This window comes from Clarias gariepinus, chromosome 18 (assembly GCF_024256425.1).
Source record: "Clarias gariepinus isolate MV-2021 ecotype Netherlands chromosome 18, CGAR_prim_01v2, whole genome shotgun sequence".
Taxonomy (NCBI): Eukaryota; Metazoa; Chordata; class Actinopteri; order Siluriformes; family Clariidae; genus Clarias; species Clarias gariepinus.
The window spans coordinates 2,171,775-2,195,811 of NC_071117.1; the positions used below are offsets into that span (position 1 = coordinate 2,171,775).

The window sequence follows — 24,037 nt, forward strand, 5'->3', positions numbered from 1 at the left end:
TTATTATACACACTGACAAATAAGGCTTTATAATTATTTAAAGTTATATCAAAGTTAGTGATGAGATGAATAATTTTAGACTACTGGATGAAACCATTGCACCAGTTTTATTGAGATGGGAATAAAGAGGGTGCGAAGCCACGCCCACCAGGAGCACACCATTGGCCAGGGGTGTATGATTGACGTGTGAGTGTGTGTGTGTGTGCGTGTGTGAGAGATCCTCCTCTCGGGCCGGAGGAGAGAGAACAGAGTGATGGAGACAGTGGAGGACAGTGTGAGGACAGTGATGGAGACAGAGAGAGGACAGAGGGAACAGTGAGACGGAGCGGACCGGCGGCTCGCTTTGATCTCAGCGCTGCGGGTGTTACAGGGCGGGAACGGGAGACGGACATGAGATAATCATACACATTACTCAGGACTATTTTCCCGCATTACGGTGTGTGTGTGTGTGTGTGTGTGCGTGTGTACCATGGTGGACTCGGTGCCGGAGATCAGGCCGCTGGAGCGCTACGAGCCGAACCGAGCCCGAACCCGGTCCAGTCTGCGCTGGCTCCTGACCAAGGCGTTCGGATCCTCAGGTCAGACCCGCCTTTACTCTCTGTCTCACCCTCTCTCTCTGTCTGTCTCTCATATCAGGTGATGGCGAGGGGAATCTGCGCGGCGTGAGCGCGTGGGCCGGGTTATTTATTTATTTATTTATTCATTCATTTGATCTTTAGCGCAGGCGCGTGGGAGTCGACTCAGGGTCCGATTCTAAGAGTCGGTTCAATCAGGATCTGAAGTGTCACCCCGAGTACCTTTATCACACTGGTACCTTTGGGTCCTTTACATTCCCAATCAAATGATATCCAGGTCCATCAGTCTCACACTCCAGGTTCTGATTTATACTGAAGTGTACACTTCTATTACTTTAGTTATTTATGGGAAATAAAGGTACTGGACTGTACTGTGTTGACCCCATCCAGGGGAATAGTTTGTACAGTATTAATATTAACATATAGTTTGTACAGTATTAATATTAACATATGGCTTATTATTAAGGCTTTAATGCTTTAGTTTGGACCTGTTCAGTGAAAAACACGAAAACAACAAAAAAGAGAAAAAAACTCCCGCATGTTGGTACTGGAATGAACAAAGAGGAGTACCGTTAGATCTGAGAATATATTACATTACCTTCTGAGCTGATACATCCTCTACCTTATTATTATTATTATTATTATTATAGTTTTATTCATTTTTAAATATAAATCAGTGCTGTTTATTAGACTGATCAGTTCTTATCCATTTTGCGACATTTACTCCAAAGCCTAAAATCCGACTCCTGAGTCACAATGCCTGGGATTAGAGAATCGACTCCAAACCCTCCTGACAATCAGAATCAGAACAGAAACCGGTGTGTATCGTGTTTGTAGACAAAAACGCCGAATTTATACAAAACACACATTTAACAGAAAACAGGAAACACTCTGAGATAGGCTAATGAATGATTACAGGCATTATTATTATTACTATTATTATTATTATTATTATTATTGCATTAGATATAATAGCCTGTGCATTGCCTGACACTGCAGGTGTGTGTGTGTGTGTGTGTGTGTGAGAGAGAGAAAAACATTGTCCTGATTTGTTAGGTATAAATATGTAACATTTGCGAGGCCCATTTGTGTGCTGGTTAATGCAGAAACAGATGTGCAGTGTAAGCCTGTGTCCGTGTGGTTATTTTGCTCACACAGCTGGACTGGGTCTCCAGATGTGTACAGTGTGTGTTAAAGATGAAACATTAAAACAGAATAAACCGAATATTTTCTGTAGATGTACACAAAGGACAGAGCGGCTCTTCTCTTCCACAGGCCTGATCCCAAATCTCACTCATTCACTACACACTAGGCTGTGACGTCATGCTCTAACACACCCTACCTAGTGCACTAGGTGATGTGTGCAGGTCGGTTCGGGACAGGGCCCGGTAGTGCAGGGCGGTGCCGGTGTGTGTGTGTGTGTGTGTCAGGGCTCTGCTTTTGGATCAGCAAAATTATATTATATATGATATATTATATATTATATGATTATAATATTATAGTATATATATATATACATATATAATATTATATATTATTAATATAATTTGCATCGTATTGACCAGATTTTCATATAAAAACATCTAATAAACCAAACCACATTAATCCTAATTTCCCCATCCATAGAAGACAGAAGGTTTGATGTGAAATAAACGTAAGCAGGTAACATGAGGGCAGTGCAGGGGTGCAGGGGTGTAATGACCTCCTCAAGCTGCCTAATGTCAGGGCTGTGACGGTCATATAACATTAATATGATCATTTTGACAAATATTAATCAGTAGTTTGCTTACATCATACGAACAGGATCTAAACTACATTGTTTTAAAATGTCAGGGCCGCTTTGCACGGGTTGTATAACGTGGGGATAAACGTGCAACGGTCCTGAAAAGGTTCCTGTAGCTGATAAAACAGGCCCAAATCATCACCCCCCCACTGCCGTGCTTGAATGTGCGTATGAGGTGTTTCTGCTGAAACGCTGTTTGGTTTTGTAAACCTCAGTCGTGCTTCCATGTACTTTTATAAACCCTTACAAACTGTACTTTTTCAATCTTCTTTTAATTTTGATGTCGTGGACTTTAACATGCAACATGCTCAGTTTATAATTAACTTTCTTTTTTGTATGAGCCATATTACTTCATATTAATTCCTCTAGTTTCAAGTCTGTTACATATTAAACCTTGATATTTAATGTAATCAGCAACATAAGCAAATAAAAAATGCACACAAACCAGTCTTATAACAATAAGAAAATAGGAAAGTACAAGTCTATGGTCTTTTAAACATTGTATAAGCCGTGTTAAACATTCCCAGCATATTACCCAACAATATATAGAGGACTACAGTCCTAAAAATATCGTACAAAGTGTGTTTAAGTCTAACCAGGGATTCTGATTGTGCAGAATAACAGAACACAGATCTGAGAGTAATAACTCTCCCTTGATTTTTCTATGCATTGAGCTGGCAACCCAACCTCATGAGTAACTGCCATAGAAACAACAGATATATCTCCAGGGTGGGGAGTATCCATCGCCCGATGTGTCGGATGGCTCGTAGAAGGAACCTTTCACCTTACGTCTCTATATAATCCCCTGCTACACTAACACACTTATCCCAGTGTTTCACTAGTACTTGGACACCATCATTGTAGAAAGTTTTCATGATCAAACTGCCTGTCTGATTCACGTCTGAAACGCTAGCCTCCCAGGAACTCCTTTAATGGCCAGACATGTGGAAATGGTTTGGAGTGAGATCAGGACTGTACAATATAAACCCCAGCTGACTTGCTATAATGTGCACGTGATGTTGGCGAATGATCGTGTGTACAGTTATATCCATTAAAACAACATATCCATTGATTTTCAGGGATTAGGTGTTCCACTCACTGAATGTTCAGCCTTCTTTAAAAACGTTTGCATCATTCAAATGTTTCACTGCGGCTAAGAGTCTCATCGCCGTACCGTACTTGAAGTCGCATGTAAATGTCAATCGCTTGTACACCTTCATTCAGCACAAATGTCCTCACAAGTCCACGTTTGACTTGAACACCCTCATACAAATCTTGTTTAAATGCTTTAGAATCTCATACAAAATGTTCCCAGAACATCCAGAAAACAGGAAAGCTGGAATGCTGGAGGAAAGAAGGACCATTAGATTGTGAAATGTTCTGCTAATCAAAAACAGTTAATCTAGGAATCAACAACAAGCATGCTTCCTAAATGTCCTAAACAGAAAACAAATACATAGCAAGAAAACAGCAAAAAAAATCACTGAATTACTTGCGAGTGAACTCTAATCCATCCCCTCGTCTTTTCACCGTCTCTGAGGAATATGTAGAGGAAACTGCTTTGTTTAAATCCAGGAAGCTAAAAACTGAAATGTTCTTCAATGGTCTATAAAGGAGGATCCTGTCCTATCCCCCCACGACATGATGTCATCTAATCGTACCTCATTTGAGAGCACTTATTAAGACTGTTTTAGAAACAAAAACGTGTTAAATGTGTGTTACAGTAAAATAATCTACTGACCTTTTCTGTATGACTTTATCAGTCTCTTACATTGTTTTGGTCTGTTGTTCTTCACAACATCGCTTCAGTTCAAAGCTTTTCCTTATGCACGTCTCTGTTAATGTCCTGCTACAGCTTTTCAGTTGAGTCGAGAGGTCTAGATTTCTGGACTAGACCATTCCAAACATTGAGTCTTTTATTTTTAACCTCTCTAATCTAAAGTTACTGGTGTGCTTCAGATCATTGCCCTGTTGCATGACTCAATTTCAATCAATTTCAAGCTTTAGCTGTCATGGTCAGAGTTCATGGTCGACTCAATGGCTGCCCAGGTGCTCCAGGTCCTGTAGCTGATAAAACAGGCCCAAATCATCACCCCTCCACTGCCGTGCTTGAACGTGGGTATGAGGTGTTTCTGCTGAAAGACTGCATGAACTTTTTAGACAGAAGATGTTTCTCCGGCCAACCCCCTTTGTATGTTTCAGTCTTCTTTTAATTGTGATGTCATGGACTTTAACATGCAACATGCTCAGTGAGGCCTGTAGGGTCAGAGGTGTAGGTCTTGGTTTTTTTTGTATTTCTCTGAACGTTGCACGGTCTGACCTTGGGCTGAATGTGCTGGGACGTCCCCTCCTGGGAAGATTGGACATAAGCCTTTTCAGATTAACTGCTGATGATCGGTTAATCGAGGGCTGATGATTAGCAGAACCTGGCTGAAACTTACCCTCCTAAATCCTGTGGAAGCAGTAAGAGTGTAATCATTATTGCCATCATGTTTTTTCTTTTGAACTTCATTTATGTTAAATAAATAATAGCATGTTATAGATAATCTAAGGTTGTATTTGGTTAATACTGAGACCCGCTACGATCAGATGACTTTTGTTATGTTTTTACACAAAAAAAATTTAAATTCAAATTTTATTTGTCACATACACAGTACGAGATGCAGTGAAACGACCGCCTGTGACCTTCGAAAGAAAAGATTATTAATAGTAAATAAATATGATTTAAATTTTTTTTATATGAATTAAAAAGACAAAATATACAATATAAGAAAAATATAACAAAAATATAACAAAAATATAAGCAAAGTTAGTTGTACAAATATAGAAAAATATAGAAATTTTAGTCTGGAAATGAAGTGGGAATTAAAATATGCATAAAAGTGTCCTTATTTTAAAGTGTCTCATGTCCAACGAGCCAAGAGATGAATGTCCAGAAGTGTCCATGACCGTCCAGAATTAGGACAAGGAGAAAAATCTGTGTGTGTGTGTGTGTGTGTCTAGCTATAGCGTGTTAGCAAATTCATGGTCATTCATGTGGACATCCATCTTTTTATATCTTTTCCAAACACACACACACACACACACACACACACACACACACACACACACACACACACACACACCACTCTTCCTTAATGCATCCAGAGTGAACGAGTGGATTTGTCAGAGTGTAGAGTGGACGCTGCTATACGAGGAAGCCTGTTTCTGACCATCTTATAAAGAATAATAAAATAAATGTCAGAGTTTAAACAGTCGACACTGCTGCAGCTTTACACTCATGTATAACGTGAAGATATGGTTGTTAGATTTAGAAACCTGTGACAGTAAGACCTGAGAGATGAATTCTACACCTGGTTTGCATGTCATGACACCTGACTTTAATCTGACCGCGTCATGACACGGACCGCGAGCTCTAGCTGTTTAAGCAGCTGTTACTAGCGCTACTATAAAACCCCAGTGCTGCTGGAGAGGGACTGATGATGTCACACCGTACACATGTGCAGAAGCAGAAAGTCTTCTTTACGTTCAAGTCACATGACCACAGATCATCTATATATATGCTTGTCCATGTTTATTCAGGACATGCGTAAAGATTTATACACACTTATACAGTTTGACTGCTTTTATTATCTAGCGAGTAAATGAAGGTGTAAAGCTGAGCTACCCAGTGATCATTAGTAATGTTTAACACTATAAACTCTCTCTCTCTCTCTCTCTCTCTCTCTCTCTCTCTCGCTCTCTCTCTCTCGCTCTCTCTCTCTCTCTCTCTCTCTCTCTCTCTCTCTTCAGGTGATGTTCCAGCAGATCTGAGTGACTCTATACCTGGTGATCAGGATGGTGATGCTGTGGGCGTGGCTCTGGAGCGCCACCTGCTGTCCTGTGAGCTGTACTCTCAGGCATATCAGTCTCTCTTGCCGCGGCACACACACTCGCAGACACACTCGCACGGAGACCTGCTGCAAATCCTCCAGCAGCACAGCGTGTCACCAGTACACACTCACACACACACACTGGTCACGGACACCGAGCTGACAAGCAACCCCATCAACATGGTGAGTCTGTGTGTGTGTGTGTGTGTGTGTGTGTGTGTACAGTATGTTGGTCAAGTTACTCCTGACACTCCTCACTGGTTGTTCATGTTTCCTCTCCTGTGATTGGTTGCAGGGAGCTCATTTGGCCCTGATCGATTCCCTGATGTCATTGGCTGCCATGGAGACGGTGGGCGTGGTCAAGATGGCCAAGGAAGCGGAGCAGTTTGGGGATGGAACCAGCTGGGAAAACTCGCTCCTCTTCTGGATCAATAAGGTTAATCTGGATCCTTAGACTCTGTAACATCTGATCCTTCATCACTGGGGTGTAATAGGGAGATGTTCCAAATTACACCCTGTTCACTGTTCCCTACAGCTGAGATTCACTATGTAGTGCACTAATCACCAGTTTGCTTTAAAATGACTGTGTGTGTGTGTGTGTGTGTGTGAGACAGTTGAATCACAAGTTGAGAGAGACCACAGAGTCAGAAGATGGACAGAAGACACAGCGAAGCACTGATCTCCAACCTGTTCAACCATCTGTGAGTAACACACACGGACACACACACATACACACACAGACACACACACACACACACACACTATTGTTGTTGATTGATTTCTTTATCACTAATCATTCTCTCTCTCCACTGTGTCTCTGTAACAGTGTCCATCACGCTGGTACTGGAAGCTGGTTCCAGTGAGTATTCTCTCTCTCTCTCTCTCTCTCTCTCTCTCTCTCACTCACACACACACACACACACAAACACACGCTGGGCTGTAGAATGTAATGAATGTGAAGGTCACATGTTTATGAGACGAGGTTACCTGATAAGAGGTGAAGTGTTTAATATGAGAGAATAATGAGATAAAGGACAATATCATCACACACACACACACACACACACACACACACACACACACACACACACACACACACACACACACACACCAAAATCATTGCATTCAGGTGTTCCGATCCCTTCCACGGTTACTGCTGTATAAAATCCAGACTCTAGGCATGCAGACTGCTTCTACAAACATTTATGAAATTTGTGAAAGTCCAGTGTGGTGGTGTGACAGGACGCCACCTGGGCAATAAGACAAGTCGTGAAATTCCAAATACACTTTGAATATATATTTATTCTAAATATTCCACAGTCAACTGTTAGTGGTATTATGACACAGTGGAAGTGATTGAGAACAACAGCTACTCAGCTGGAGTGACATGCCATGGAAAATCACAGAGCGGGTCAGCGGGTGCTAAGACTTCTAGTGAGACTCACAGGGGTCACCAACTTTCTGCAGAGTCAATATCTACAGAGCTTCAACCTTCATGTGGCCTTCAGATCAGATCAAGGACAGTGCGGAGAAGAGCTGCATCCCAGCCTTACAACACAAGGTCCAATTCAAAGCATCGGATGCAGTGGTGTAAAGCGCGTCGCGTTAATCCTTCAGCATATCAAGACATCTTGGACAATTTCATGCTCCCGACTTTGTGGGGACAGGTTGGGGACGGCCCCGTCCTCTTCCAAAATGACTGCGCACCAGTGCACAAAGACATGGATGAGTGAGTTTGGTGTGGAAGAACTTGACTTGCCTGCACAGAGTCCTGATCCCAACCCGATGGAACACCTTTGGGGTGAATTAGGGCGGAGACTGCGAGCCATGCCATCTTCAACATCAGTCTGACCTCAGAAATGTGCTCCTGGAAGAATGGTCAAAAATTCCCACTACCACACTCAACCTTGTGGAAAGCCTTCCCAGAAAAGTTTAAGTGTTATAGCTGTAGGCCACTATGGATTAAACAGCCGATGTTACTCAAGTTCATATGCATGTGATGGCAAACGAGCCAATATTTTTGGCAACATAGTGTATTTGTGTATCTACACCATGTGATGAGTGTGTATGTTCACTGTGTGATGAGTGTGTATCTATACTGTGTGATGAGTGTGTATCTACACTGTGTGATGAGTGTGTATCTACACCGTGTGATGAGTGTGTATGTGTACTGTGTGATGAGTGTGTATGTGTACTGTGTGATGAGTGTGTATCTACACTGTGTGATGAGTGTGTATGTTCACTGTGTGATGAGTGTGTATGTTCACTGTGTGATGAGTGTGTATGTTCACTGTGTGATGAGTGTGTATGTGCACTGTGTGATGAGTGTGTATGTTCACTGTGTGATGAGTGTGTATGTGTACTGTGTGATGAGTGTGTATGTGCACTGTGTGATGAGTGTGTATGTGTACTGTGTGATGAGTGTGTAGGTTCACTGTGTGATGAGTGTGTATCTACACCGTGTGATGAGTGTGTATGTTCACCGTGTGATGAGTGTGTATCTATACCGTGTGATGAGTGTGTATCTACACCGTGTGATGAGTGTGTATCTATACCGTGTGATGAGTGTGTATCTACACCGTGTGATGAGTGTGTATGTTCACTGTGTGATGAGTGTGTATGTGTACTGTGTGATGAGTGTGTATCTACACCGTGTGATGAGTGTGTATGTTCACTGTGTGATGAGTGTGTATGTGCACTGTGTGATGAGTGTGTAGGTTTACTGTGTGATGAGTGTGTATGTGCACTGTGTGATGAGTGTGTAGGTTTACTGTGTGATGAGTGTGTATGTGCACTGTGTGATGAGTGTGTATGTTCACTGTGTGATGAGTGTGTATGTTCACTGTGTGATGAGTGTGTATGTGCACTGTGTGATGAGTGTGTATCTACACCGTGTGATGAGTGTGTATGTGCACTGTGTGATGAGTGTGTATGTGCACTGTGTGATGAGTGTGTATCTACACCGTGTGATGAGTGTGTATCTACACCGTGTGATGAGTGTGTATGTGCACTGTGTGATGAGTGTGTATCTACACCGTGTGATGAGTGTGTATGTTCACTGTGTGATGAGTGTGTATCTACACCGTGTGATGAGTGTGTATGTTCACTGTGTGATGAGTGTGTATGTGTACTGTGTGATGAGTGTGTATGTGTACTGTGTGATGAGTGTGTATGTGCACTGTGTGATGAGTGTGTATGTGCACTGTGTGATGAGTGTGTATCTACACCGTGTGATGAGTGTGTATGTGTACTGTGTGATGAGTGTGTATCTATACCGTGTGATGAGTGTGTATCTATACCGTGTGATGAGTGTGTATGTTCACTGTGTGATGAGTGTGTATCTACACCGTGTGATGAGTGTGTATGTGTACTGTGTGATGAGTGTGTATGTGTACTGTGTGATGAGTGTGTATGTGTACTGTGTGATGAGTGTGTATGTGCACTGTGTGATGAGTGTGTATGTTCACTGTGTGATGAGTGTGTATGTGCACTGTGTGATGAGTGTGTATGTGCACTGTGTGATGAGTGTGTATGTGCACTGTGTGATGAGTGTGTATGTGCACTGTGTGATGAGTGTGTATGTGTACTGTGTGATGAGTGTGTATGTGCACTGTGTGATGAGTGTGTATGTGTACTGTGTGATGAGTGTGTATGTGTACTGTGTGATGAGTGTGTATGTGTACTGTGTGATGAGTGTGTATGTGTACTGTGTGATGAGTGTGTATGTGTACTGTGTGATGAGTGTGTATGTGTACTGTGTGATGAGTGTGTATGTTCACTGTGTGATGAGTGTGTATCTACACCGTGTGATGAGTGTGTATGTACACCGTGTGATGAGTGTGTATGTGTACTGTGTGATGAGTGTGTATGTGTACTGTGTGATGAGTGTGTATGTGTACTGTGTGATGAGTGCTTATGTGTGCGTGTTTGTTCATGTACACCATGATGAGTGTGTATCTACACCGTGTGATGTGTGTGTATCTACAATGTATGATGAGTGTGTATCTACACAACATGATGAGTGTGTATGTCCACTGTGTGATGAGTGTGTATGTCCACTGTGTGATGAGTGTGTATGTGTACTGTGTGATGAGTGTGTATGTGTACTGTGTGATGAGTGTGTATGTGTACTGTGTGATGAGTGTGTATGTGTACTGTGTGATGAGTGTGTATGTGTACTGTGTGATGAGTGTGTATGTTCACTGTGTGATGAGTGTGTATGTTCACTGTGTGATGAGTGTGTATGTGTACTGTGTGATGAGTGTGTATGTGTACTGTGTGATGAGTGTGTATGTGTACTGTGTGATGAGTGTGTATGTTCACTGTGTGATGAGTGTGTATGTGTACTGTGTGATGAGTGTGTATGTGCACTGTGTGATGAGTGTGTATGTGTACTGTGTGATGAGTGTGTATGTTCACTGTGTGATGAGTGTGTATGTGTACTGTGTGATGAGTGTGTATGTGTACTGTGTGATGAGTGTGTATGTGTACTGTGTGATGAGTGTGTATGTGCACTGTGTGATGAGTGTGTATGTGCACTGTGTGATGAGTGTGTATGTGTACTGTGTGATGAGTGTGTATGTGTACTGTGTGATGAGTGTGTATGTTCACTGTGTGATGAGTGTATATTTACACCGTGTGATGAGTGTGTATCTATACCGTGTGATGAGTGTGTATCTACACCGTATGATGAGTGTAAATCTACACAACATTATGAGTGTGTATGTGTACTGTGTGATGAGTGTGTATCTACACCGTGTGATGAGTGTGTATGTGTACTGTGTGATGAGTGTGTATCTACACCGTGTGATGAGTGTGTATGTTCACTGTGTGATGAGTGTGTATCTATACCGTGTGATGAGTGTGTATCTACACCGTGTGATGTGTGTGTATCTAACCACATGATGAGTGTGTTTCTGCACCATGTGGTGAGTGTGTATCTAAAAAACATGATGAGTGTGTATGTGTGTGTATCTACACTGTGTGATTTTACTGTATATTGAGGTGATAATGTATGATTATTGATTGTTTTGTTTATGTGTGGGAGGAGCATGGCGGAGTTTCACACACGTGCCTTACCAGAACCATTCTGATTGGTTACTGGATTTTCAATAGGATTTTATCATTGTGATTTTCCTTCATCCCTAAACTTTTTCCATTTCAGCACTAAAATCAAGAGATCTCATGTATCTCCGCCTATCAAATTTTAAAAGACATTTGGCAAAGGGCATAGCATGCGGAATCTCTCCTAAGGCTCCGCCCCTTTTTTGTTTAGTTTTTTTGCTTTTTCTCCTACTTATGTAACTGTGTGTGTGAATCTGGTTGTCTTGGCGACGGTTGCCGTGGCATTCACGCCTGTTCTCCTTTCTCTGCCATCCTGCATCCAGCATGCCATCGCTTTTTGTTTGAAGGAGTCGGGAAAAAAACCTCCTGTGGTAATGTATACACACCAGCCTGCTACCTCCATGACGTGCACACACACACACACACACACACACACACACATCATGAACATACCCCCTTCAAAAGCTGCCAATGTAAAATGTATACATTTGATTCATAATTAATAATTTAGTTATTTTAATGTTAAATAAACTCAAATATATACTTTTTTGTTTGTTTGTTTAATAAGTAGGTCTTTGTGTAATCAATTATATAAATATTTATGTCAACACATTATCAAATAAAAATCTGCCATAAGATTTAGGCCCCCCACCTAAATGGAGTGGAGGATACGGGTCAGTACACCCTGGTACATCCCCCATCAGTCCATCACCCTGAGCGCTCTGCAGCCACGCAGCTCCATACACAACAAACTGTCAAGTGCTGTGTGGTCTGACTCCTTTCTATCAGAGCCAGCATTTCACTTTTTTAATCAGACTACATGGGCCAGCCCTCATGTGCATCAGTGACCGCTGGCAGCTCGTCACCCTGTCACCCTGTCACCCCGTCACCCCGTCACCCCTTCACCCTGTCACCCTGTTCCTGGTTTGCCTTCCTAGGAGCACCTGAGAAAGGCCCCTAACCCTTAACTGCTCAGATGTACATTGAGATTTAAACACAAGTTGTTCTGGTTAAAGGCACCTGCCAAATGTTTAGTAGGTCCCGACCCCTGCAGACTGGGAACATCCTACAAAAGATGGAATTTTGCAGATGATATACTGTACATAATTAATCAACAATTAACAACCAATATTATAATTACTTTATTATATCATTTATTTATTTTATATTGGCAGCTCTAGCACAACGTATTCCCACATATCTCTCTCTTCCTTTCTCTCAGTTTCCATTTCCCTTCATGTTTCACGATTACTTTATCACTTAGTCATTCTGTTGCCCATTTTAAAGTCTTTTGCTTTGATGTTCTTTATCGTTTAACAGCTTTCGTTGGGGAAAAGCTGTAATCTTAGTTAAGTTGTTTTCCTTCATTTTAAAATGTACATTTTTTTATTTTATTAGACAAACAAAACTTCTGTTTTCTAAAACATTTTTCTACATCATCACTCATTCACTGACTCACAGTAGTGATGGGCATCAGGGCTGCTTTAGTGATCGGACACTATCGGATCTATCAGTTTAAGTGAATCAGACTCGTTGCATTTTGATTTATTTTATTTACTACTTGGTTGTAAATACTCAGCAGATAAAGTGTGCAAGTTACCCAAAAGTCATGGAAAATATGTGTAGGTCTTAGTGCTGTGTGTCATGATGTTTTGAAGGAATCTTTAAGGAATCGTTTAAAACGAAGCACATGTGATTAGCTGTATCCGTCTGAAGGAGTTGTTTAAATGAAGCACTTGCGTGCCCATCTCTATAACTCACTCGCTCGGCCGCGGAACACAACCGAGCTTGTGCTTCACATTAACGCTTCTCCACAGCACACATAAATTCACCTTAATGTCCAGTTCCCCCCTGTAGCTGTGGCCCTGTCTTGCTACTCTGCTGTGCTGTGTGCATGTGTGCGTGTGTGTGTGGGTGTGTGTGGGTGTGTGTGTAGAATAAAAACACAACCTGTAGGCTGGCTTCAGAGATTGTGTTGTGTTGCTTTGACATGTCTTGTAAATCTCTGAGTGTGTTAATGTTCTGCTGTATTAATGTAGGTCTATGTGTTTGTGTGTACAGATAAAATAGCTTTAATTAACAGAAGCTTAAGCGAAAACCAAAGTAAACTCTCCATCATAGGAGTGATTCCAATTGCCCTTGCGTTACTGAACTGTTGGTTCTCCTGAACAGGTCTAATTGACTCACGTGGCCAGTCACGGCTGTGTCCCAAACGCTAGATTAATTCTATACGATGTCCATAAAGGATGTGTGTAGGTAGTGCACTAAACACATTTAACACTAAACATAATGGATTTCTAGTGCAGTGTATGTGGAAGTGTAGTCGAGGCCACTTAAAAAGGTGATCTCGAACATAATCCAGCGAATCCAGACACGAATCAAATCAGATATTGAGGCCAATCATGCTTGAGAGCACAATAAGATCAACAGTCACCGACGCAATAAAGTATTGTAAAACCCTGCGCTGTGGTTAAATAAACAGCATATATGCTAAATAGTTATTTGACCTCTCTATAAATGAGTCTATATAATTTATAAATTATTTGAGTCTATATAAATGCTCGTATGTTCATTCGCCGCCGCCCCCCAATATAACCCGCCACACATTATGGGTAATATACACCCAGCATATAAATGTGTATGTTTGAGACACTTAATAAAGTGCTAGAAAGTATATAACTAAGTATGAGTTCTAGCTTTTGGGACTGAGCTCTTAAATCTGCTCTGACATAAAAGCAAAAGTGGCTCATTTGCATGAGAAGCTCTTTAAAAGGAGCCAGTGAATTAGGTTCGAAAGAACTAAAACGAATCTGATTCACTATGTATCACACACCGAGCTGATTCACTCAGGTTATGTCTGGCTCAGGACCCCAATCAACCCCTTATCCGAATATCTCTTGTTTCTTGTTTCTGTCCATCTTGCTTTCTTTCCCTACCCCCCAAACCCAGATCCGCTACAGGAAGGACAAGGTGCAGTCCAAACAGACTCCCACTTTTTCAGTCGTGTCCGGAGTGAAAGATCTGTCCAACGGCTGTGCCATTGCTGCCACCATACACTTCTACTGTCCCCAGATTTTGGCCCTAGAGGGTAAGAGATCAGTTACAATCAGCAATATAGCAAAAAAAGAGCTGCTTTGACAAGTTTTAGAGACTTGAGAGAGGAATCAATGTTGAGAGACATCACAAGCATCACTTGTTCCAGAACACAGTTTTTGAAATGCTGCTTGGACTTCTCCAGCTCTTTTGACTCTGATCAACCAACCAGTTGTTCAGCTCTTGTACTTAAATGTGTTGTCATTTTTAATCTTTTTTAGAGGTTTGTTTGAAGGACACCATGTCAGTAGCAGACAGCTTGTATAATCTACAGTTGATCAGAGAGTTTTGCAATGACCATCTGCAAGGCTGCTGCCCCCTGCTGTTGGAAGACCTACTATATGCCCCACCCATACTACGGGTGAGATCAAAGAAGAAAAATTCTACTTTCACAAAACTATCCCTTTTTTTTATTATTATTTCTCGATGACTGAGATGATTGATTGTTTATACTTAGATCAATATCATGTGCTTCTTGGCTGAGCTCCTGGCTGTGTTTGAAGTGAAGAAACCAGATATCGTCAAGCCCGTGCACACTCTTGACCTGACAGGTACAGGCATGGTTCTGCTATATTATTTAAAAATATAAAACACTAAGACCTGAATTGTTTATGTAGTAGGATTGTGCATAAAAGGAAGGAAATAGTGTATCAAAGCTGACACTTTAGATAAGATAGTAAGCCTTAACCACCATCTCTTGACCTTGAAGGGTAAAACATTAGAAATTTGTACAATTCAAGACCATAAAACAAAACAAACAAACAAAATCAATGTATTTAGATGACATTTTTGTGGTTAGAAGCCAAATCCTAACCCAAACCGACAAGATACAGTGAAACCTTGGATTGTGAGTAACGTGGTTCCACAAGTTTTTAAATAAATTTTTATTTGGAAAACAAACAAGTCTTGGTTTACAAGCACTGAGTACCATGTATCACGCATGCGCTTCTTGTTTTGACACCAAGCATCATGTGATCACAATCGAGCATCATGTGATCACACATACACACACACACACACACATATACACCCCTCCTCCCCTTGCTTTCGCTCTCTCTCTCTCTCTCTCTCTCACACACACACACACACACACACACACAAACACACACTCTCTCTCTCTCTCTCTCTAATGGAAACACTGCAGGTAAAGTGCAGGTTAATTTGTTTTATTTTTTAATATAAAACAGTCTTTCTGTTAATATGTTTGTGTGTGTGTGTGTGTGTGTGTGTGTGTGAAAAACTCAGATAAGAGAGGAGGAGGGTTTACTGTGTAAGACGAGAACAGGAAGAGGGGGATTCTAATTCCTCCTCTTCTTCTACTTTAGCTTTTTTTATATTTTTACTTTATATTTTGTGTTACTTATTTTTATGTATTAATTATTTTTGGGTTGAGTTTCCATTATTTCTTATGGTAAAATTCACTTTGGTTTATGAGTGTGAGCCCGCTTCTGAAACATATTATGCTCGTAATCCAAGGTTCCACTGTAATTACTTCCATACACTCAAATCTTTTGCACTCCTTTTTTTCCTTTAGATGCCTCAGGTTTGGAGGACTGCACCAGCCCTATCAATGGCAATGGGTAACTCTCAAAATTGTCGGTATCTATCGACATAGGAACTGGCATGTTATTTATATGTTTTATAATTTGCTTTATTTGCTTCGTCACAGTGGATCGCCATTCCTGCTTAAGCAGCCCTTCTTATCATTGTCATCCCCTGTATCTTCTGGTGGAGGAACAGGTGAGACAGCATGGCACAATAAACACAATGAAGTAAAAAAGATGCATGTGGCCCTGCTTGCTTGAATAACTTATTTTGTTTTGCTTTGTGGTGCATTCAGAGGACCGAGGCTGGGCTAAAAAACAGCTCAGGTATCCTGCTTCTTCTTTTTGTGCAAAAGATGCTCATCTGCTTTGAGCTTATTGAGATTCTACATAAATGTGTATGAAAACAAGAATACATTTTGTTGTTATATCCTTCTCTTTAACCTTTATCTCTTTCTGTTAGTCGTCCTCTCTCTGCTGTGGCTTTTAGCATACCTTTTCCTCTGGACAGTGACGTGGACGTTGTCATGGGTAATCCTCTGTTCCGCTCAGCTAGCACTGACAGTCTGACAATGGCAACAAACTCTGCTTTGTACACTCCTCCTGAGGATCTGAGTAAGCTGATTGGCCAGGCACCACTAGGGGAGTTGCCTGCCATTGAGGAGGCACTGCAAGTCATTCACACAGTGAAAAATGAACCGCGACAGCGTCCAGAAGGGGCCCCGGCAGGTTTTTATCTCCACTCCCCCGATAATGATAAGACTAGACTTAGTAGCTCTGCCCCATGCCGTTCTGGAATGATGTACAGACCAATCGGCAGGGAAGGAATTAGTGCCAGAAGGCCGACAGGTTGTTCCGGAGATTTTGAAACTCCAGAAGATCCTGGAACACCCACCAATGGACCTAGAGGAGGCCAAATGACAAGTTTTGCTAAGCGCAGAAAAAGGCTTCCGGAGTCTCCAGGGGCTACCAGGGTTCTAGGATCAGAAGAACCCTCAAGCCCAGGAATGATAAGCCCTGCTGGAACAGTGGAGGCTCAGGAACTAGGGGCACAACTGGAGGAAAAACGAAAAGCCATTGAATTACAGAAAAGGCGCATCGAGGCGATTTTTACCAAACAAAGACAGAGACTTGGTAAGAGCGCCTTCCTTCAACTGCAACGGCAACAAGGGGAAGGTGGGAATGCGGTCAAAGAGGTGGCAGATTCACTAAGTCTAGATGAAAGGCTGACTCAAATGGAGGAAGCACTGCAAAAGGAAGAAGAGCAGGAGAAAGAGGATGAAAAGAGAAAGAAAGAGAAGAAAAAAGAGGAGGAAACAGTAGAGAAGAATGGACAACAAGATGCTATAGCGCCACCCAAACTGGAGAAACAGGTGACATTCTCGGTTGAGCCAAAAAAGGTACCAGAGAAAGAGCCACCATTGGTAGAATACAACGAAGCTGTGTCCAAGCTAACCACTGCCCTGCAGGCCCTACAGAAGGACATGCAGCGTCTCACGGAACAGCAGCAGAAGCTGATGGGAAAGAAATCATCTGCACCTTCATCCTCCAAAACAACACCATCTAAATCCACCTCATCTCCAAGCAAAGCATGGGTAATACCAGCAAGTCCAAAAATCTCAGCCACACCCCCTCGTCTTTCACGTGAGTCTACGCGTGAGCTTTCACCCTCAGGGTCACCATCACGTCAAAGTGACCTTAAATCACCCAAAACATCCAAACCCTCCACTCGTAAACTTTGCAACAATTCCACCCCCCCAAGGAGCCCCAAAAGGCAACACTCCACCCGTCCGTCTGACCTCAGTTTCCAGCCCCTCACACGCATCCTCTCACCACAACAGAATGTTGATACTCTACCCCACCTTCGCCGTGTCTCTCCCAGTCAGTGTCAGGTGCAGACCAACTCCTCCCTTCGAATTGGAGGTCCACCCACACCCCAGGAGCCTGAAGCGCAACTCCAACCACAATCGGCTCAAGAAAGTGCAGAGTCTGAGTCTGGGTCCAGCGATGAGCACACTCCACTGTTCAACCTCGAGCTGGAGCCTGCTGACCCTGCACTGCCCCCTGCTGGTAAATATCCACTCTTGTAAATATAAATAGCATTGTTATTTAGTTTGTCTGATTTTCTGACTTATTCTGGTAGTGCAAGCTAAATAGGCTTTTATTGGTCTCATTCCAGTGGAGTGTGCTGTGAGCGTCTGTGGTGGCAGTAGCTCTGGAGCGCCCTCTGAGTGCTCATTTTTTAGTGACATGCTCATCAGCGCCTCTCAGAGGCAGGAGGAAGGAGAGACAGATCAGGAGCAGCTTGACGTCTTCTCATCTGACTCTATGAGTGACCAGACAGAGACAGAAAGTAGAGCAGGGGTCAGCTTCTTCTTTAATAAGGTACATATCTGTGCAAGTTTGTCTAGAAAACATGAACCAATAGCAAAGTTTTCATTTGAAATGTTTTATAATGGTTTTAGACACTTTATTCTAAATAAAACATGAAAGAAAGAAAGAAAGAAATATAAATGGGTAAAATTGAAAGAAGTAAAGTAGAGGGGAAAATAAAAAAAGATTTGTAGAACAAATCATAGAAATTAGGAAAGTAAGGAACAACATGATGAGTTTTTAGAATGATGCGAAATGGATCTTATTGGATAAAACATTTTTATTGTGTGCAGGAGAAGGGTCTGTCAGAGGAGGAAATGGCTCTAAAGAAAGCGTTGCTGCTAGAGCGACAGCAAAGACGAGCAGATGAGATTAAGAGACGGAGAGAAAGGCAGGATCAGGAGAATCAAGGGTGAGACGCGCGCGCACACACACACACGCACACACACACACACACAATATTCCACACTTACTAACCACTTCTTTTCAACCTGCAGACATCTGTCTTCTACAGACAGTCTCCTCCCATCTCTGATCCCGCCCCTTTCACAGTCTTTGCCCAGTACATCTGCCCCTCCCCTGCCACCCCAGACTTCAAACGCTCCTAGGACACCTCAAGCCACACCCCCTGGTACACCGCAAAGGCGCGGCGGGTTCACCAAGTCGGAGTATGAGCGACGTCATCAGTTAAAGATAATGGCCGACCTGGAGAAAGTCCTGAAGCAGAAACCGACACAACGCAGCCACAAGAAACAACACACACACTCACCACGCAAGGAGAAAAAAGGCACACCCAATAACACATACACAACGATAAAACATCTGCTAATCTAGCACTCCAGATAAATCATTAATGGTTCTTTAAACTGAGAGTTTAATAAAAAAGTTTAGAATTTTTTTTTTTTTAAACTGGATTTACGCAAATAATCCTAAACAACCATACAGCTCCTGCTGTACCTCACATACTCAATGTTCTACTGTTTTATTTTTCTCCTTCTAAATGTTACCCTGTAGGAGAACCGCAGAAACCTGTTCAGCCCAATGGCCCCCTGCTTCCAGACAAACCCACCAGGTACCCACCTCATCCTCTTCATCTGAGATATCCACTCTGTCCTGGATGATCTATTTCAAACTTTCTCTCTTTGTTTTTTATTTCTCGTAGGTCTTCAGACTCCCCCTCTAAATTAATGTCCCCTGGTCGCCTGCCCAATCAGGAAGGAGAGAAGGACTGGGAAAATGGCTCTAATGCTTCTTCTCCAGCATCAATAACAGAATATACTGGTGAGGACATGGATTAGCAGCGTGTATATGTATTTATAGTTTTTCTTTACATCCTGTTTTTGAGGGTGTTTTACACTGTAAGCTAAAACAAAAGATTGATTAGCAACTAAACATAAGTGACTGTACAATTAGTATAAGTCACATGAGACACTATTATGGGTAACAAGCTCGTCTTATTATCCCAAAATTGAGACAGCTGATTAGCCAAGCTCTTTCAGAGGGGAGGGATGAGAGGCACTGTAGCACTTTCACATCAATCGCTGCTCTAGCCAATAATGGGTGCTTTGCTTACGCAAGCAGGAATGAGCGGTTAATACTGTCCTCCTGCGTGAGTTAGCAGTTTGAAAGGTGCGGTTGTCTGGCATCACGTGGCTCAGAAGAAATGTGATATTCTTCGTCCTCCCTGGTTGGCAGTTGTAGCCTTTATGGGGGAGTGCTCTAATGATGGGTGGTAATTGGCTAGGACTAAATTAGGGAAAAAATCGAGAAAAATCCCAAGAAAAAAAATTATAATAATAAAAAAAGATTAAGTCCACTCCTAAATGTCTGTTTTATAAAATTAACAAGTAGCCTTTGGATAGTGGTGCAGGATAGCTCTAGCCAGGGTACAATATGGCAGCTAGTGCCTTTTATTACTTTAATTGCCTTTAATTAATTGATTTAGGTCATTTTGACCATATTATCAGACACATCACCTTGGTGGCAAGTGCAGATTTCTGGTTTCTTAACCCAGCATTGATGGTGAGAGAAGAATAAACCACTATGGGTCATAAAGTGGGTGTCAACACTTTATACAAAGAAACATATGGGCTCAGTAATTTTACATCCACTAAGTGACCAAAATGGATCCTGGATCTGATTAAATGTGTGGAAACGGACCTATGATAGCCAGTATTACATTCATATGCAGATTCTGTCCATAGTGAGCTCCAGGTCGGACCACGAGTTTGAGGGTCAGGACCTTTGCTCACTTGCAGATTAATTGTTTAGAACCCCAGAGCCACCTCTGCTCAGTTACATGACTGTCAATAAAACATATATAAACTCTAAATATCTGCTCTAGACCTCACTAAACACTTTTTTTTGTATTTGGGTTGTTTCTCAGGACCCAAACTGTTTAAAGAGCCAAGTTTCAAATCAAACAAGTTCATCATCCACAATGCTCTCTCACGCTGCTGCCTCGCAGGGAAGGTCAACGAGAGCCAGAAGAACAAAATCGTTGAGGTAAAGAAGACTTTCCATGTTAGCATTTGTTTTAAAGATATAAACTCCAGGTGTCTCAGACTGTGTATCTCTGAGATGCCTAAGACTTGTTGCTTAAGTCGCAAATCAAATTTGGATAAGAGTAGACAAATCACAATAGACATGTTCTGATTTTATTAGAGTGGGTGCAACTTATGAAGTAGACTATGAAGAAATAAACAGCAAACTAGTGACATAGTAGTAATAATTGCAACTAAGACAAATAAAAGCTGAGACCTCTCTTTTTACTTCCTGTCTACTTTATCTTTCCTGTTCCTAGGAAATGGAGAAAAGCCCAGCTAACCATTTCCTTATCCTTCTCCGTGACTCCAACTGTCAGTTCCGAGCCATCTACACCCTGGATGGCCAGTCGGAGGAGATGCAGAGACTGTGCGGCGTCGGCCCTCGTGCCATCCCTTGCTCTTCAGTGAAGGCCATTTACAAGTATAACTCTGACAGAAAGCAGTTCAGCACGCTGCCCTCTCGCACTGTGAGCATGAGTGTGGATGCGTTTACAATTCCGGGCCACTTGTGGCAAACCAAAAAACAAAGCACGCCCAAGAAAACAGCCACTCCCAAATAAGGAGATGGTGCTTCCAGAAACAACAGACGATTCATCGTGGGATGTTCTTAATGGGCCTGGATTGTCTTAATGGATCTGAATGTGTAGAGGATAATGATGAACTATGAACAATAATGAACATAGAACTTTTTATTATCTAGCATGTTTGGGTGAATTGTTGCCTGAACACCATATAAACCAAGGGGGGCAACACCTGGTCCTCAAGAGTCACAGCCCTGCCTGTTTTCCTAGTACTTCTGCAGTACTTACTGCTGGATCTCACTGTTTAATCAGTCAGAAGGTCCACATCACACCAATCCTGTATTCCCTCCACTGGAGTCGGTACAGTTCCGGATTCAATTTAAACTTTTGATGTTTGTTTTTAATGCAATTAATGGTCTGGCACCTTCCTACTTGTGTTAGACAGTGTGGTTCTGCTAACCAAAACCTGCTAGTGGTCGCTCGGTCAAGGTGCAAACAATGGGGTGATTGCTTCTTTGCAGTGTTCGGTCCTAAACTCTGGAACACCATTTCACCTAAGTTACATAACATTACGGACCTCCCTTCGTTTAAAGCAAAACTAAAGACTCACTTATTTAGAATGGCTTAAATTTTTTTTTTCATTATTTTTTGTATTTTGTTTTATTTATTATTACTATTATTGTTATTACTACTAATTAATTTTTTATTTATATTTTTCATTTATTTATTTATAAATATGTTTTATTTGTTTTTTGTATTTTTATTGCCATTTTATAGCCATTTTTGTGTTGTGAAGCACTTGCTGTAAAGTGCTATATAAATAAATGTTAATTGATTGATTGAGAAGGTGGAAAATTCCAACTTACCCTGTCTTTCCCACTCCACCCTTATCCTGGGGGCAGTGGTGGCTCAAATGATTAAGACTCTGGGTAACTGATCAGAAGGTTAGGGGGTTTAAGCCCCAACACCGCCAAGCTATCACTGTTGAGCCCTTGAGCAAGACCCTTAACCCTCTCTACTTTAGGTGGTGCTGTATCCTGGCTAACCCTGCAGTCTGACCCCACCTTTTCAAATGGGATTCATTCATCTTTTATACTGCTTATCTTGTACAGGGTGTTTGTGTGGGGGGGTGGGGTGGGGGAGGGGGGTGCTGAAGCCTATCCCAAGAGACTTTGGGCAACAGGCGAGGTACACCCTGATCAGGGTGACAATCCATCTCAGGGCATACACCACACTACGGGCAATTTGAAAATGCTAATTAGCCTAATCTGCATGTCTTTGGGCTGTGGGAGGGAACCAGAATACCCTAAATAAACCCAGATAATGCAAACTCCAAGCACACAGACCAGAGGAAGGACTAAAACCCTTGACCCTGGAGGTTGTGAGGCCACAATAAGAACCACTACAAGAACTATATACAAATAATTGATATTAATCTTAATCTACCATGGTGTCTTCCAGCTTCTCACTGACTGACAATCCAGTGAAAACATTGGAAAACATGCAGGGCTGCGGTTCAAGGAGACTAGAAATCACGTAAATAAAAGCTCTTTTGTTTACCCTCTGAATAGACAAATCCTTAATGGTGTTTCTTGTGAAATATAAATCTTCCCTAATTGCATGTATATGGCAGGAAGAAGGTACGAGTCGTACCACTTGAGCACTTATAAAGAGACAGACTAGTTTGGATATTTTTGAAAGGTTTGTCGGATAATAAACAATGAACCAAACATTGCTGCTAATAATCTCCTAACATTCACATGGCCTTAAATCCAGCCATTGATTGGTTAAGAGACTTTAGGATTTTGTGGCCAATTTGTAGGGATTGTTATGGATTTTTCTTTTCAGACAGCGACTGCATGATGATTGAATTGTATTCAGGTAGCTGATGTACGAAGTCAGATTCCTCACATGTCCATAATTCTCTGTCACAAAAACCTGATCTGAGGTCTACACTCAGAGTTTAAAATGTTTTATGTTTGTTGCGAATGTATTTATAGTTGTATCTGGACTTTTCTCCTCGAGTAATTGAATATGTTTGTGTGTTTAACTTCTGATGAACTTCGTGGAACTTCTAGAGCATTAAACATCAAAACACAATGTTTAGGTTTTTGTATTTTTAGGAAACAGTGTGCAGAGGATCTCACCAGTGAGACAAGAAAATCTTAAGAACCAGAAGAAACATAATTTTCCAAAACATACAATAGCAGGAAAGAGCAAGAACTCAGTCACTTACTCATTGTATATACGGCTTTATCCTGCATTCAGGGTTGTGGGGGCCTGGAACCTATCCCGGGAGACTTAGGGCACGAGGCGGAGTAACCCTGGACAGGGTGCCAATCCATTGCAGGGCACACACATACGCATTCAAACACCACAGGCAATTTGGGAACGCCAATTAGCCTAATCTGCATGTATTTGAACTGTGGAAGGAAACCGGAGTGCCCGGAGGAAACCCACCAAGCACGGGGAGAACATGCAAACTCCATGCACACAAAGACAGGACTCTAACCTGGCCGGGAATCGAACCCAGACCCTGGAGGTGCAAGGCGACAGTGCTAATCACTACATCACCGTGCCGCCGAAGCTAGAACTGTTTTCATGATATACATGGAAGAAAGACGTGTTTTCGTATGGTACAGAGTTGAAATCCTTGTAATTATGGT

General features: G+C 42.0%; 1 protein-coding gene across 2 annotated transcripts; it reads left to right on the forward strand.

Annotated features, from left to right (window-relative positions):
- The first annotated feature begins 271 nt into the window (after nucleotides 1-271).
- LOC128506169 (calmodulin-regulated spectrin-associated protein 3) lies at nucleotides 272-22,034 on the forward strand. Of its 2 annotated transcripts, XM_053476480.1 has the most exons (20): nucleotides 272-578; nucleotides 6,151-6,413; nucleotides 6,526-6,666; nucleotides 6,845-6,931; nucleotides 7,057-7,089; nucleotides 11,618-11,665; nucleotides 14,244-14,382; nucleotides 14,609-14,748; nucleotides 14,845-14,938; nucleotides 15,922-15,967; nucleotides 16,057-16,127; nucleotides 16,228-16,258; nucleotides 16,395-18,001; nucleotides 18,111-18,316; nucleotides 18,598-18,716; nucleotides 18,802-19,091; nucleotides 19,319-19,376; nucleotides 19,467-19,585; nucleotides 20,691-20,809; nucleotides 21,108-22,034. In XM_053476480.1, the coding sequence occupies exons 1-20, from the start codon at nucleotides 470-472 to the stop codon at nucleotides 21,408-21,410; spliced, it is 4,023 nt and encodes a 1,340-aa protein (XP_053332455.1). In that variant the 5' UTR covers nucleotides 272-469; the 3' UTR covers nucleotides 21,411-22,034. The 2 variants fall into 2 exon arrangements, with proteins under 2 accessions (XP_053332455.1, XP_053332456.1); XM_053476481.1 differs by lacking the exon at nucleotides 11,618-11,665.
- Nucleotides 22,035-24,037: the final 2,003 nt, after the last annotated feature.